The sequence below is a fragment of the Euprymna scolopes genome, chromosome 10 (genome assembly GCF_053919585.1).
Source record: "Euprymna scolopes isolate OS-2025 chromosome 10, ASM5391958v1, whole genome shotgun sequence".
In the NCBI taxonomy this organism is placed as follows: domain Eukaryota; kingdom Metazoa; phylum Mollusca; class Cephalopoda; order Sepiida; family Sepiolidae; genus Euprymna; species Euprymna scolopes.
The window spans coordinates 158893942-158911347 of NC_136491.1; the positions used below are offsets into that span (position 1 = coordinate 158893942).

The window sequence follows — 17406 nt, forward strand, 5'->3', positions numbered from 1 at the left end:
AAAGCTTCTTTCTTAGAACTGCACGCCTGTAGAACTCTGTTCCGTCTGCCTGCTTCCCACTGGACTACAACTTGGATGTCTTCAAGTCCAACGTTAACAAATTCCTAATGAACTGCCCTCTTAAGTAAACACTTCATCAAATCTCCACACTAACGTAATGTACTTGCAATAACCCTTATCCCTGAGTGGCTTCCGGGCCTTGATAAGTGGTGATCACTGTGTGTAAAAAAAAAAAAAAAATGAACCTATCCGTTCGATGCACAGTTAGGTATTAATAGGGATTAGTCGCCACAATACCATATTTACTCTACAAGTTTTCTTGGGAACTACTGGTCTAATCTGGCTTAAATGTAGGGATTCACTGTTGATGTCCCTAAATGTCAAAAAGTTTTCTACTCAAACAGCTTCTTCCCTCGAACAGCTAGACTTTGGAATTTTCTTCCTGTTGCCTGCTTCCCAAACTGTACTGATATGCAGAAGTTCAAATGTAAACCAACATCTTAATTTTTTTTAGGCATGGCCCCAATTAGTAGCCCCTTACGTCCAAGTGGCAATATGCCTTGTTTGGGGGAGTGGGGTGAGTAAAAAAAACAATTTTTAAAAATAGGATTAGTATTCAATGAAAAAATTAGGCTCCATGAGTGTGGCTGAGGAACTCTGGAAGCCCTTTCTTAAGGAAGACAAAATGCTTTTCTTTTCTTTTTTTTACTGAAATGAGCTATGATACATAACTACAGGTGCAAATAGTTTCAGGAAAAAGAAAATAAAAAATAAATTAACAACAATGCAACAATTTTTTAATAAAAAAACAAAAAATAGGTGTAAACATTATCATTAGTTAGTGCTAAAATTTAAAATTAATGTTTATCAATATTTACTTTAAAAATCATCTTGTTAATGTTCCATGAAAAACCTTTGCCCTGCTCAGGGGATCCATGGTGTTCTGAAGTTTGGGGAATTTACATTCTAATTTTAATCAAAATACATTACATGACTTCGTTTCTAGAAAATGCTTAAAATTTAAAACATAAGCTTAAGGGGTCTTAATCAAAATGCAGAGAATGTTGCTTAATTGCTGTTTAATCAATATATCTATAAAAGTGAGAATGTATATGTGTGTGAGGACACTTCTCAACCAATATACTCAACAAATTTTTGATCTACAAACATGAAATTTGGTATATAGGATATGCAGACATGTGAAAATATTTTCATCAGTTTTCCTCTGAAAAAACGGCTGCACAGGGATAAAAATTGAAAGATTAGTACGTGGGAGGAGGTGCCATAAAATTTTTATCTGTTTGTCAACTGTTTCACATGGTTCACATGAGATTCCTTATGTTAAGAATAAGTAAGTTCGAAAACCGTTTTTAAATATCATGTCAAACTGACCTAATGGCTAGCGTAGTTGACTCACTGTCTTTAGGTTTTGGTTTCGATCTCAACTCGAGTATTTTTTTTTTTTTACTTACAAAAAAGTGAACTGTTTACAAAAAACATAATACTCACATGAACATGTCTCAGTTTCTTTCCATTTTTTTTTCCTACTTCATTTTATTTTAAAAGAAATTAAACATTATGTGCAATACTTACGGTATTTCTGTTTTATAATAAATAAGAAATTTGCATTAATTAAAATATAATATTTATGCATATTTTATGACCAGGCAATGTCGGTCAGCTTGCTAGTTACTAATAATTCAGATTTAATAGAAATCTGATCTATTTGATTTTTCAAACAAATCAAATTATCGATGTGAACCAATTAAATATACATTTGGAAAACATGAATATATTCAGGCCTGTTCTGGACGAATATCACACTTAAAATTGTCATGAATAAGTAGTATTTATTATATTAAGACCTTTATTATTTAATCTATACTGTAATGGTTTTTACTAGCCGACATTTTGTTTTGAATGTTCAAATAGGAAGTCACGCCTATATTATGCCCCATAAAACCATTCAAAATTTCCAAAAGAAACTGAAATTCAAAGACTGTTTATCAATTGATGTCTAAAACCAATTGATAATGGGTATATGAAATTTCCTGAAGGACATCCACCCACTTTCAGCACCCAGGCATAAACTAAAACTAAATATACTGCATATTACCAAAACTTACATCTAATAGCTGTGTTCCAACATTGATAATGATCAGTTATTTAGTTTAGGAATGAATCCTGTACTCACAAATATATACAAACGGTGTAAAGGTAAGCGTAATAGTTTCTGTATTTTGTGAAAATGTCTTTTCATGCGTCTGTTTTTATTAATCATGCAGTACTTTTAAGTCAAACGCAGGATTTCATAAAATAATGTTACAGAGTAGAATGGGGTTTCAAATTGCAAAGGTAATTCTGATAATTGGCTATCGGACTTGTAAAGATGACATCAATAGAAGCCGGACACAGGAAAGTCAGTTAGGGCAAGGATCCTAGATCAAGGTGCACCGGCAATAACGCCAAAAAAGTTCAAAATAGATGATGCAGAATTCCCGGGTATTTGGTGTCAGCAAGACTGACCAACATTTCAGACAATAAACAAAAAAAGGTGTGGAGGAATGTTCGGACATCATCCGTTCCAATAAAAAGAGAGCCAGCAGACAACTGGGATAAGAAGTGACCACGGGAAGGAAAGAAAACACATTATATCTCTGCCATTTTGATCACACTCTAACGCCATTTTGCTGTTAGTGTTGTCACTGGAAAATAAACATTGTTTCTAACCATTCAACTTGTTATTTAAAAGTACAAGAGACATTTGTTGTTGTTTACGTGTGATTATGGAGGCATGCATAATTGTACGGATTCAAACAACCCACGACTTGCAATCTGGCTAGTCTTATGAATAAGAAAACAATAAATGTGATTTTTAATACTGCATCAATAAAAGAAAGGAAAACTTCAAACTTACCACCATCTTGTAGATGGCATCTACAATATCTAGCAACTCCTCCCGTGTTATGAAGCCATCACTGTCAAGATCATAGAGCCGGAAAGCCCCTGAAAAAGCAAAAAAAAAAAAAAATTTAGGTTTCCAAATTTTTTTTTGGATTGAAGTTTGATTTGAAAAGACGCACTTGATAAAGTCAGAGGTTACATTGGCTAAAACGTTGTGAACATAACAATCAAGATAAGAAAAGTACTTTGAATAATTTAAATGATACACAATCTCAAGAGGTTAATGTAGTTTGCTTCAAGCATTGTTGAATGTGTAATTAAGATAAAGCATTCTTGTCAGCGTTTGTACGACCTTCTAAATACTGACCTGTTCAATTCGGTTCCAAGAACTCGACTGTCTCTCTCTCTCTCTCGACTTCAGGTTTTTTATGAAATCTTTTTGGGAGTGAAGCCTCATTGATGTGCAAATTATTGCATATCAAAGTACATTAAGGTAATTTATAGATGACTACACAATTCATACGTGTAACAGATCGACATGAACTGAAGCAAATTAAGATATATAATGGTGGAATAAAATAGGCAAATAGACCTTTTATTAATAAAATATGTACTTTTCTTAAGACTTTTAACATCACATTATGGTCTGATTGAAATTCTGTACCATATTATACAGGGTGACACAAAAAAAACAAAGACAAAAGCTAAATGGAGGCCATCTAAAACATATGCTGTAGAACGGAGAAAAAAGGCCAAAGACCCTAGTGTTTTGATGTGATGTTTTGAATATAATGAACTATTTATGATCCAAGTTTCATTTCATTCAGACCAAACACTAAGAAACGGAGCCAAATTCGAGTTGGGCCCCGTTTTTTTGGGGGTCACCCTGTATTTCTGGAAATTACCTTCTTTAAAAATGTATCAAATAACATATATTAATAAAAGGTGAATCTGCATAACTTATTCCACTGTTAAACGTCTTAATTTTCTTCCGTTCGTATCCATTACACCTCTTCACTATGTTGTCTTCTACAATTTCAAGACCTTGAATTATTTCATGGATTATTTGAATTTTTGGTTTTGGATAAAATGTTTTTAACTTCTTTTTCTTTGTGTCAAGTTGTTTTTTTTTCTTTCGTTTCTGCATAAACAATAAACAAAAAAGTTATAAACGAAATTAAATTCAGTAGACTAAGAGGGATTCGTTCTACCGCTTCTATGACACCCTAACATCTTGTTCGTACTATACCTCATGCAAAATATTCTGCAATATGATGTCCCTCTAGAGTGCTGGCTTTTCAAATTCCACTTTCCCAACCTTGTGTCACATCTTTTTGTCGATTCAATATTAAGTTATCCTAGTAAAAAAAATACAATTATAAAAATTAAAAGGGATAATTTATCTTGCTTCAAATTTGACAAAAGATATGTGTGTAACATTACACACCATGTTTACACACAGGACTGACATTATATGCAGTCTACGTCGCAAGGAACAGAGGACAAGTAATAACTCAGCTGTCATTTACTTCAGGGTACTTTCCTGAATAATACATGGTAGTCTACTCTCACGTGGTTGTGATCCTTCTCTCTGACCTTTGCCCTCTGGAACATCATCCACATCTCTAACATGATCTCGAACATGCTCTTCTGTCTGTTGAACCCATTCTTTTTATAGTCTTTTCCTTTATCCATATGGTGACGTCATTTCACATTTTGTACGCATTTGTATACATGCATCTGCGCTCTTTACATGCATAAATAATTCATAACATAAATAGAAAGGTACAGAATGGATTGAGTAGTTCTCTAAGTTTTGACTGATGATTATTGCAGCTATATAATAAATTATTGCAGATATATAGATCTGCAATAATTTATTATATAGCTATAAAATTGAAAGTGTCTGTGTATGTGTCTTTGTACATTTCCCTACGCAATAACTCTGTAAATTTTTAGTCTACAGACTCGAAATTTGATATACAGGGTACTGAGATTTGGGAAAATCGATGTGATCGGTTTTTAGCCAGAAATTTTGCGATTAAGGGGTCAAAGTTCAACGATTTGACCTTTGAGAACTCTATCGAACTCCTCCGACAATTTTGGGTCTACACACTTGAAATTTTAGATATAGGTTCCTTGGACATGGATCTAACTTAATAACTGGATTTGATCCCAACACAATAAATTTTAAGGGGTCATAATAGGGGTCAAAGTTTTAAAAAAATTGACCGTTTTTTTTTGTTTTTTTTTTTGCTAAGCATACACCCCCAAACACCCGGGCAACGCCTGGCACCCATGCTAGTATATCTATAAAAGTTAACGTGTCTGTGTGTGTGTGTCTGTGTACATTTCCCTATGCAATAACTCTGTCTTTAGTCCACAGACTCGAAATTTGATATACAGGGTACTGAGATTTGGGAAAATCTATGTGATCGGTTTTCAGCCAGAAATTTGGCCGTTAAGGGATCAAAGTTCAACGATTTGACCTTTGAGAACTCTACCAAACTCCTCCGACAATATTGGGTCTAAACACTTGAAATTTTAGATATAGGTTCCTTGGACATGGATCTAACTTAATAACTCGATTTGAGCCCAAAACAATAAATTGTAAGGAGTCATAATAGGGATCAAAGTTTTAAAAAATTGACCACTTTTTTTTTTTGCTCAACATACACCTCGAAATACCCGAGCAACGCCAGGCACCCATGCTAGTATATAATGAAAGGAGATCAACGTGGCTGGTCGTATTCATAACTTGAATAAAATATATGCAGATAATTATTTTTTAGTGAACTGATATTTCTGTTATTTTGGGTTTTGGATAAAACGTTCTTTAACTTTTTGCTTTGGTGTATAATGGATTGTTTTTTTCTTTTGCATATCTAATAAAGATATAAAGAAAATATATCTTGTTTCTGCAATATGTATACTTGGTGTAAACCATTTTCAAACACAGCACAAAAAAGCTTATAAAAATGATCAGAAGTCCTCAATTTATAGGAAGTTGTATATGTGTAGCGACCTCAGCCTAGCTTAATAATAGCATATGCAGAAACTATAAAATGCCAATTTTATTTTATTCACACCAGATCCGCAGACTTTATGGAAACTCAGAAGCTGCATTTGAGAAAACTTTGGCTAAATCATTGGAAGGCTAAAAGTTTTTGGTTCAGGCCATGAAACAAGTTGCTGGAAGTTGGACTCAGCTTGCTGACATCCAACAGCTCAAAGTAGTGCTAAGCATTCTTCATTTATTTTGTATGAACCGGATGATTATTGCTGGCATTCATTTCTCTTATATCTTTCTAGTTAGAATTCTTTATTGAAAAGATAATGTGTACTAACGAGAGGGACCACATGAAGGTTGGCAACATCCTTAAGCAAAACGTGTTTCTGTGGAACAAATCTAACTCAAACTTGGCACACTTCCGGTATTGGATGCATCATGGTTGTTGATCCTGGGATGATTATTTCTCTACTCCCTTCCTTCATAACCAGCTTTATAATGATTCTAACTCTGTGCTCATCTTTTTCCATTTAATATTGAATTAGGTTATAACTATGTTAAAACTACTCGGTAGGTTTCCTTCAAGCCCCTAGGATACTAAAGGCTAGGTCATTGTTGAATGTGCCCTCTGTTGGCTGAAGTGTGAGGTACTGTCCTGTGCAGTTCCAGGAGATTCAACCTCTGGGGCTTTGTTCTAGTTGCTGCAAAAACTTCTCAAAGTTGAAATTATTTCTGTTAAGTTGTCCTTGTGAATAAAATAAATTACTCAACTGCATAGTCTAACACCCGTCTAAAGTTCTGCGATATTTTGTTAGTGCATGTGAGGGAGAAAGGAAAACATAAGGGAAGCAAGAGTTACAAGGCTGCCAAAATGTCACAGTCTCTACTCTCCTTCAAATCGTCCGTTGCTTCCAATTTTTTCTGGAACGTTCTCTTTATGGTAATTTTTCTGTGACAGTGTCAACTTCTGACCATCAGTTTCGTCATTATTTTGTCTTTTTTGCATTCGATTTCCAATTTGATTTGTCACTTTAGAATATTTTCTAATGGCGAGTGTTTATTTCTTTTTTTTTATTGTTCTTTTTTTCATCCCAAACAAGGCACAGTGCCACTAGGTGTTAAGGGGCCGCTATTTGGGACCAGATCTACAGGGAGTTGGGCAGCGAGATGTTTGTTTAGATTAAGTGTTGCGACATTATGGTGAACAAAGATGGCAATAGTAAATCCAATTGGCAAAGAATCAATGTAGTCACGATCTCGAGTGTTGGGTAATTCTTTAGAACAAAGATGGCGGGATTAGATCGACGAAGAATCATAAAGTCCGCAGTGATCCAGTCATGTCAGGACAGAGACTGATAGCGAACTGACTGGAATCCAATATTTTTATAATTAGATTAGAGGCTTCTCATTGGTTGATTGACTTAATGTGTAGTTATAACATCGTTAAAATTTTGGAAGATATACCCTCCACTCATCAAAAATATTTTACCCCTCCCCTCCTTTTTTGATATAATGAAAAAGTACTTTCAGGCTGAATTTGGTTTGATAGTGTAAAAAATAAAAACAAAAAAATATTTATTCCCCACCTTTTTTTTTGTTTTATATATTTTTGGAATTTATCTTCATTATCATTGGTCAGACAATATATATATAATATAGGTATAATGTGTGTGTGTGTGTAAAAGGGAGCTATTTTTAATCTAATTATTTAAGATTCTCTTTTTTTTTTAACATTTTTTTATATACAAATACATACAACGTTGCAAGAGGAAGCCATGCCACTTTTAATTCAATTGTTTAAATACATATAAATTCAATGTGGGGTTTTTTTTCTAAAGAAAGTGGTTTCTGAAGAAAGAAGAAAAAAATAACTTTTTTTTTGTTAAACAAAAACTCGAAACATTCTATTATATATTTTAAGTTTGTTAATTTGGTTAAGAAGACAAGAAAAAAAAAAATGGTCATAGTTTATTGTTATACCCAGGATAATTTAGACTTTTTTTTTTTTGTGGTTTTGAATTCTCATTTTCGGTTTCTGAAAATAGATTCAAAATTAAATTTAAAAAAAGTTCAGCGATAATTTTTTTTAATTTCATCTTTGTTAACAGTTTAGTAAAAATGTCTGCTATATTATTTTCAGATTCTACATAATTAAGAGTAATAGATATTTTACTGACTATTTCTTATGTAATGATATTTGATATCAATATGCTAATAAAATACTACTCTGGTTGTCACAATGAATTACTGTTTTTTTTACTTAGATCTGGTTTTAAAATAGACATTAGAAGGATGTTTAGAAAAATTGCTTCTTGCCCCGAGTGCGAAAGTGCAACAAACTCTGCTTCACAGATAGAAAGGTCCACAATCTGTTTTTTAGTTTTCCAGAGATCCAGTCTTTGACAGTCTAAAACAGGATCCCATTATACTTTTTTGGTCCTCAGTTTCCCCAATTTGAATTTGATTAAATTTAGGGATATGTGAAATTTTTAAATACTAAAGATTGTTCCTTGGTTCCTTTCAGATAATGAAGGACTTGTTTTGCATGAAGTAAGTCCTTAATTGTCGGTCGATGAGTTTTGAGATTTCTTTTAGCTTTGTTACAGTGTAACATACATCAGCCCTAGTAAGGGTCATCAAATAGCTTAGACTTCCAATAATTTCTCTGTATAATCGATCGTCTATTAAGTTTCAGTCTCTATATTCTTATTTATATTAATCTCAATGGGAGTTATACGTGGTTTGGAATCTTGCATTCCAAACTTTAGCAGGATTTTGTCAATGTACCACGATCGGTTCATTGTTATAGTTTTATTTTCCCAAGTAAACTTTATACCAAGGAAGCATAATAACTGTCCAAGATCGGCTATTTTACATTTTTTATTTAATTTATTCTTAACATCTTTTAAAGTGTCGTCACAATTTGAGACAAGTAATATATTGTCAACCCAAAAAACAAAAATCAACAATTTATGTTTGGTATACATGCACATGTCTATGGGATGCTGCCTGAATTTTTGTTTTATTAAATAATTATGGAGTGTTAGATTCCAATTGTGAGCGCTTTGTTTAAGACCATAAGGTTACTTATTCAGTTTTCATACAAAATTTTTAATTTGCATTTTAAATCCCTCGGGGGAGGGGGGGGGGTTAAATATACGTCTCACAGTCAATCGGAGCATTTAAATAAAAAATTTTTACATCCATTTGATGTATTTTAAAATTTTATTGAGCAGCAAGTTGCAATAAAATTCTAATTGTCGTAAAGTTTGTCGTCAGTGAGATTGTGGCAAAGTATTTGACCCCAGAAATTTGGGAAAAATCTTTTGCAACAAATCTTGTTTAAAAGTTTCATTTCTAGAAGCCATGATTTTTTTTAGAAAACCCAGTGAGAAGAAATTATATTCGTATCCTTGGCTTTGCTACCATTTTATGTGTATTATTTTCTGATAAAGCTCCCAATTTGGATTTCATAGCTTTTTTTCTATTCTTGGTGATTTTCGGAATTAATCGCCTCAAAATAATTTTCTGGTGCACTTTTCAATGAGTAACAGTAATCTACTTTTAAGGAAATCTGTTTTTTTTTTTTTTATCCCTTATCGAGTATCGACATGTCGGGTTAATATTTACGTCAGTAGTTTTACTTCAATTGCTGTCATTATTAATAGTTTCGTTGTGATCAACAAAAACACTAGGTAATATTTCCTCATGTTTTCCGTCCACTGATTCATCATTTTTTAAATTAAATTTGCCAGTGAATTTTACACATTAAACTTGTTTATGGCGTTTTGGCAGGGAAAATAAATTAAATAAGCCGGGTTGCTTTTATCGTATGAAAATACCTTTTTTCACTTTTAATATTTAGTTTACAGATATTTTCTATAAATGCATAGTAATTTGAACCAAATATATACATTCGGTCAATTTGGGTTTTACACCACAAAACGTTTCCTATGGGGTTTTGCCTAATCTTTTATTGAACAATCTATTTCTGATATATGCCACCACCATTAAAGCATACGTCCATAAACTTTGGGCTAATTTCGATTTGATAAGTAGACATTTTGCCATTTCGAAAAGGGTCCACCATGCTCTTCAGTGGTGCCATTTTGAAATGAGGAATAAGGGGTTGATTTCCTGTGTTTAATACGATGGTTAAATTCAAAGTCTTTACTGGTAAATTCAGCTCCATTGTCCGAACAAATACATTTTATCGAGCTGTACGGGACCAAGTCAGTTGAATATTTCTTAGTGGTAGGATAGTGTTAGATTCGTTTTTTAAGAAATAAACCACAATCAAACCTGAATAATCCTTAACAAAATTTAATGCATACCAGAAGTTTTCTCTTTCCATCAGACTTATTAGGCCTGCCAAGTCACAGTACACAAGTGAGAGAATTTTCGTGGCCTTTTTGTCTGAGGCTTTGCTTATATATTTTGCCCTTTTTCCCCTGTGCACAAACATCACAATTTGGGAAATCGTCTGAAGATATTATTTTCATGATTTCGACCACATTTGATAACTTTTTAATATCAGCAATATTGCAGTGTCCGAGAATTTTATGCCAGATTTCCAAGTTGTAATAGGCGGCTTTCAAGGGAACCAATACTTTTTAAATAATATAGTCGGTCATTTTCTTTAATGTCAAATACAGTTCCATTTAGGTATATCAATTTTGACTTGTTATGGCCAAACTTTACATTTGCACCTTGTTTGATGGCTGCCTGTACAGAAAATATGTCCTGTTTAAATGTAGGTATGAAAAGAGCATTTTCAAGAATACAGTTACAAATTTTGCCTTCATCTTTTAGTGATATTTTAGCATTCATTTGACTTTGCTTCGTCAATAAATATACCCATCTTACAATTTTATCAAGGGGTGGGGATTATTTATGAATAGCAGGAATAATAATGGTCCAAGGATTGAGCCCTGTAGCACAACCACATTTATATCATGTTGTTTTGATGAATGACCATCAAGGACAACCTGGATTTATTATCTCTTATTTAAGGATTTGATGATACTAAGTATACATGGAGAAATACTATATGATTTAATTTTGATGAGAAAACCATTATGCCAAGCCCTGTCAAAGACCCTAGATATATCTAGTGCTACTGACTTAGCTTCCCTTGCCTTATCTAGTACATGGTATATACATTCGGAGATTACAGTTAGGATATCTGCAGTAAGATGGGCTTGCCTAAATCCATACTGTTGATCAAAAAGAAGTTTATTATTTACAAGGTGGCAAACCAGTGCGTGATTAAGGATTCGCCAGAATTTTTTTAACTAAATCTTCAGAAACCATTTTGTTTGATTCCATTCTATGCTTTTTGCATATTTTACATGTGTGCAACCTAGTGTTGAAAACTAGGATGTATGCCCCCCTTTCCTTCCAAGCGAATTAGACATTCAATTCAACTTGGGTCTTCTGGTTTCGTACTTATTGGTTTGTACCTTTTTATTGTATCTTTTTAAATAGCACGTTTTTAAGTATCAAAGCCGAGGAGTAATAGTTCTGCTATGAAGAGAAATAATATGATATAATGACGGTGTAATGCGAGTCTTAAAAACAGAATTAGATCTGATAACTTCAGAGGAAGATTAAATCTAGACAGAGGTGTATAGATCAACAGACTTCAATAATATAGTTATGTTGAAAGAATGCATGAGATGTAGAACAGTTGAGGTAGAAGGTTCAGTTCACAGGAAAAAGACAAAGAAAACATTGGAAGATAAGAATGGATTTGAGAGAAAGAAGAAATATATATATATATATATATATATATATATATATATATATATATTAGGCAAAGATAAGTAAGTTTGGAAAGCAATTTCTAAAAACCAATGTTAAATCGACAACGATGATGATATATATGTTGACTATAATTTTGTTTTAGATTTTGTCGCATCATATTGACCATTCGTTTGACATTTAAATTAGTCTTATTGCCGCATGCTCTAAAAGTAATCATGTGACAATAACGAAAACTGATCATTTTTTAATGATCGCTTCGGTTGCAATGCGTCACTTGTAATCACGCATCATGTCACTCGGGTCGTTCCTGATTTAGAAATCGCACAAAATGTTTTAATGAAAACTAAAAAAAAAAATTGTGTTCTGAATGTTCATTATTTTTTTCGCATCATCCATTATAGTATAACTTTATTGAGCGGCTTCTTTTTTTATTTGTAACTTATTCATCCCAAACAAGGTACATTGGCATAGAAACAAAAGGTTAGTGCCAATTCAGGATCATTTTTATAGAGTTATTCTAAGAGAGGAGTTGTGCAACAAGATTTTTGTTCACAGTACATTTTAATGTATGGATACTGCTACAGTCAGGGAAACAGGGTTTGAGAAGGGAATTCCAAAGACTAGTAGTTTGAGGAAATAAGTGTCATATTAAAAAACTGGGTAACTCGACAGTGAACGGGTTGGATTTTACTTATTGTCAGGCAAAACAAACACGACATTGCGACAACGGCTAAAGCTTGATAGATAGCTTGTGATTCATTAAATTAAAGGCCTTTTTTTTACGCTGTCTAAATGGTTGGTGTACCAACCCAGATGTGACAGCAATACTCCATGCATAAACGATATTGGCAGGTGAGAGTAGTTTTTTAGCTTAGTAGAGGGAGTCTGCCTGCCTTGCAGCAGCCTTGTCAGTATCTTCTATGTGTCCATTCCAATTCATGTTACCTGTGAATGTTAGGCTTAGAAGTTTGAATACTGATCTCTCAAATAGTGCTATTAACCATGGTAATCGGTAGTTGGAAAGATGGCATTGCAGGAGGAATCACATCAAAGTTGCCAACATCGCTAAGAGGTGACAGTGGTTAAGTGGATAACAACACAAACTGACGACCTGCAGGTGCCAAGTTGGAATCCAGTCGATTCCATGGTAGCACTTTCACTTAAGAATGTTGGCAATTATTGCGTGGTTCTTCCTGCAAAAAAGCCAACAACAGAATCATGCCAGCCAACCAAGTTGCACTAGGTTGATTCACGCGAATATATTATTCATTTACTATATAAAGTGATATTTTTGTTTATGTGTGTGTTTGTATCAAACGCAATTATCAAATACAAACTTTGCATCATGGGATTCTGTATCATAAAAGATAATTATAGTAAAAATATAAATATTTTTTAACTTTTTTTTACAAGGAGGTCACCACTTATCAAGGCCCGGAAGCCACTCAGGGATAAGGGTTATTGCAAGTACAGTACGTTGTACGTTAGTGTTGAGATTTCATAAAGCGTCTACTTAGGGGGGCGGTTCATCAGAAATTTGTTTACGTTGGATTTGAAGACATCCAAGTTGTAGTCAGGTGTGAGACAGGCAGACGGAACACAGTTCCACTGGCGTGCTGTTCTAAGAAAGAAGCGGTGTTCATGGAATCCACGTTTTGATTTGGGCACAGAGAGTGGGGAAAATTTTTGACAGTGGCTTCAGCTAGATGGGTGTTTTTCGTAAAAGATTGGCGAGGGGGGGGGGGCAGAGATTTGAGCTCAGACGAGCACTTGCCATGGAAATACCGATAAAACAAGGATAGGCTCGCAATGTCTTTTTTGTGGGAGAGAGGTTGTATGGAAGAGAAAAGGGCATCCCCCACTAAGCCACGAAGTCTATTTTGTACTCTGTCAAGGCAGGATAGGCTATTTTTAGCAGCTCCTGACCAGATATGGAAGCTGTATTCCATCCTTGGACATACTTGGCTTTTTATAGATAGAGAATTGCATCAGTAGTGAGATATCTTCTGGAGTGGTAGAAAGATCCCACCATCTTTCCAGCGACCCTGGCAACAGATTTGATGTACGTGTTCCATTTCATATCAGGAGTAAAGGTCAAGCCCAGAAGCTTGTCAAAACATTGAACTTCTCCTAGGATAGAGCCATCCATTACAATTGATGCCAGATGGGGATCAGAGTATTGATGGTGTAAAGATAGGAGCTTGGTTTTAGATGCATTAAAAGGTAACCAGCCACGTCTTCCCCCACTGAACTACACGCTTGAGATCAAAGGAGAGAGAATCAGAGAGCCTTTGATATGTTGCCGTAGATGGTCATGTCATCAGCATAGATGTCAACGAATGATTTAAGTATGTGTTTAGGGAGATCATTGATGTAGATCAGGAAGAGAGTTGGGCCCAGGATGGACCCCTGAGGGACTCCAGCATTAATACTGCAGGCCTCTGATTTTTGTCCATCTACCACTACTCTTATGAGCCTATTAGAGAATATAATATTAATAAAGTATTGGTTCTTTCAAAAATCATTTCATGTTTGAAATGGTCTAGAAATTAGGAAACCAAATAACAATGTTCTTTTTTTTTCTCTCTAATTTTTTTATTTATCTTAAGGAATTTAAAAGTTTATTTTTATCAACTTCTGACATTTGTTTTTGTAAATCATTTTTCCCGTTATAGATATAAAAATTTCTGGTGGATATTAGATGTAAAAATGATAATTATGGTTGGTTGTGTCACGTGGCTATACGATATAGCTTCATAAAATAAAACACTGGCACTTGGAAACATCGAATCATATTCGAGTTAAAAAAAAATGAATAAATAAATATACAGTATTTCTCTTGCGTCACCAGAGATTAAATCAGAAAAAATGTTTCTTTATTCTTACTGGTAGTTGTTCCAAAAACACTGAAATTAGGTCAAATAGTTATTTCCTGATGATTTAAAAAAAATTTCTTTTTTCCAATTGTGTTATATTGAACCAGTTGCCAAAGATAGAAAGAGGTAGCCATAGTCAGGAGAAAGGACTGTGTTCGAATCACCAAGTAACATGGCTGGGGGTAAGTTGAGAGAGAGAAAAATTTTTAAATAAAAATGATGTGTATACTTTTTAAAAAAACTCTTCTATTTTGTTATTGCTGCTAAAAACAGACACAAAATTACCATTATAGTAAAGATGTAGTTTTGGTGAAGCTTCCAAAGTTCAGAAATTTCAATGAAAATTTCAGTTCAAAATACTTTTATTAATGCACAAACTGTAAATACAATAATCTGCAGATCATGTTATCAAAACAATGAGTATAACAGAGGAACAAATGAAATATGTAAGTCAAAATTATACGATGGGTATACAGTGTTAAGGTGTATGGAAATGAAACCTGGCCAATGAGAGTTGAGGACATGCGTTGCATGGAGAGAAATTATATGATAGATGTAATTCGAGTTTTTAATCTTAAGCTTAGATCTGGAAACCTTAGAAGATTAAATCTAGACAGTATAGGGAGATGTGTGCAGAATTAGAGACTCTGATGGTATGGCCACATTGAACGATTGAATGAGAATTCTTGAATTCGTAGAGGGAGAAGGAATAGGATAACAGATTCTGTTCACAGAGGGAAAGGCTAAAGAACACATGGAAATGAAAGATAAAGACCATGTCAAATAATGGTTACTTTGGAAGTCAATTTCTAAAAGCGGCCCAACACATGCCAGCATACAAAATGGACATTAAACCAATGATGATAATGATGATTCACACAGCTAATATGGTGAATATTAAGTCAAGTTCGATGTTTTCGCTCTGTGGTCAGTTGTATATAACCACACTGATGGATCTTAATAAAGGTGATAAATGTTGTCTGAAGATATTAAAAATATTTATTAATGATAATCTAATATATATATATATATATACACACACACACACGCACACATAGACTTTGTTGTCGATTTTTTTAAACGATAATATGGTTAGCGTCTCCACCATATTATCGTTTAAAAAAACTCAACAAAATCTGCGTAAACATATAAGCGATAAAAACTAAACGATAAAATTGTCTATGGCTTAATGGATTCAGACGCCAGACTGTAACACATAAGGTCCAGGGTTCGATTCCTTGCAACAGTCAAGCTACGCTGAAGAGGGGTAGGGCCCCGAAACATGCATGTCCGTAAATTACTTAAAAAATAATAAATAAATAAAAAATTATATATATATATATATATATATATATATAAGTGATCTTGTCTGTTCAAGGAACAATCTTTACCAAACTCCTGTTAATTTTTTGTATATAAACTTTATATGAAGGGAATTTTTGGAATAAATTCGAATTGGTCTTCAAGTCAGTAAAAATAGCTGTTAAGGAATCAAAATTTTTTAAAAAATTGAAACTTGACGCAAGTCTACTTAAAGTGCTTCTGTAAGCATACACAAATATAAATTTATGAGTTAAACTACCTTAATTTTTACAGTTCTTAGATTCATACAGATTTAGATCAGATGGTAAAAACCAAGGGTGGAATGTTAAATGTTTTGCTTTCGATTCTAGCTGATGGCACCCAAGTCACTTTTTTTATTTTTTTAACTTTTGAAATCTCTACTACATATTGAGTACAATATAATGATTGATAAAGAATAGGGTCTTTAATAATAAATAAGAAATTTTCATAAATTAAAATATATTTTACAACCGGGTAACGCTGGGTGGCCTGCTTTATACTTACACCGTAACTTTTCATCTACATTTCCCCGGGATGTAACCGATAAGGCTTGCAAAAACTCGTCAAATTCTATGTAACCATCCTGAAAAAGAGAAACACAAGTTACCAATTAAAAAGCAGAAAAACTGATTATATTAGAATTTATTTTATTTTGCAGTATGTCCTTCACTAATACAATTTCTTCATGTGAAGACATTGAATTTACCTTTTAAAATAAGCCAAGCATGCAAGGTCCCGCTCTATGAGAGAAAAATTTACTTTCACCATGACTAATATTTGTGAAAAATTAAAAAAAAAAAAAATCCAAGACATAGTTATTGGGAAAAGTGCAAACGGATGAACAATTTGAACTAATTTTATCCCTGTAATGCCCTCTAGACGAGCAACCAGAGTTATCCCAGAAACTCTGTTCTGGCAAAAATTTACTTTTACCATCACTAATGTTTCTGCAACATTTAAAAAAAATCCAAGGCGCAGTTATTGAGAAAAATGCAAACAAATGAATGGACGAATGGGAGTGAATTACTCGGCCCAATCCTTCCTTTGTTGGGAAATAATAATTTGATGCAAGTTTCGTTGTGATGATAAAAAAAATCTACACACACACACACTATAAGTAAGCATACAGCTTTATATATATACATTGATCATCAAGGGAGATAATTAGAAATTACCAACATTTCTATAAAAATGCACAACATTTCAATATTTGAAAGGAAAAATCTGAGCACCGGTTACGACCTTGACAAAGAATAGTTTTGTCTAAATCAGGATGCTTCCATTTCATCACACATAATCCCATCAGTCATAAAACATGACATGTCACTCGGTGCAGAAGATTTCATTCAGATGCATAGAGAGTATTTTAGCTTTTTCTAAGCAAGGTATGACAAAGTCATTTGCTGGAGAGTGTGACCGTGTGTCTGTGTCGTGGGGACGTTTCTGGGATGGTTGTCATATCCTGGACATGGCAACCAGCTTCCCAAGGAAATAAACGGTGTAAAA

General features: G+C 33.7%; 1 protein-coding gene and 1 long non-coding RNA gene across 2 annotated transcripts in view; one reads left to right on the plus strand and one right to left on the minus strand.

Moving 5' to 3' along the window:
• Nucleotides 1-17406, plus strand: part of LOC145286334 (uncharacterized) — a 347817-nt gene that overhangs the window by 257934 nt on the left and 72477 nt on the right. The window lies entirely within an intron of this gene.
• The window catches only part of LOC145286333 (neuronal calcium sensor 1-like), a 682613-nt gene that overhangs the window by 78311 nt on the left and 586896 nt on the right, over nucleotides 1-17406 (minus strand). The window contains exons 5-6 of the mRNA XM_080135259.1: nucleotides 16405-16483; nucleotides 2918-3006 (exon numbers count right to left, since the gene is read on the minus strand). Of these exons, the coding sequence (XP_079991385.1) occupies nucleotides 2918-3006; nucleotides 16405-16483 (168 nt within the window). The remainder of the gene's footprint in view (nucleotides 1-2917; nucleotides 3007-16404; nucleotides 16484-17406) is intronic.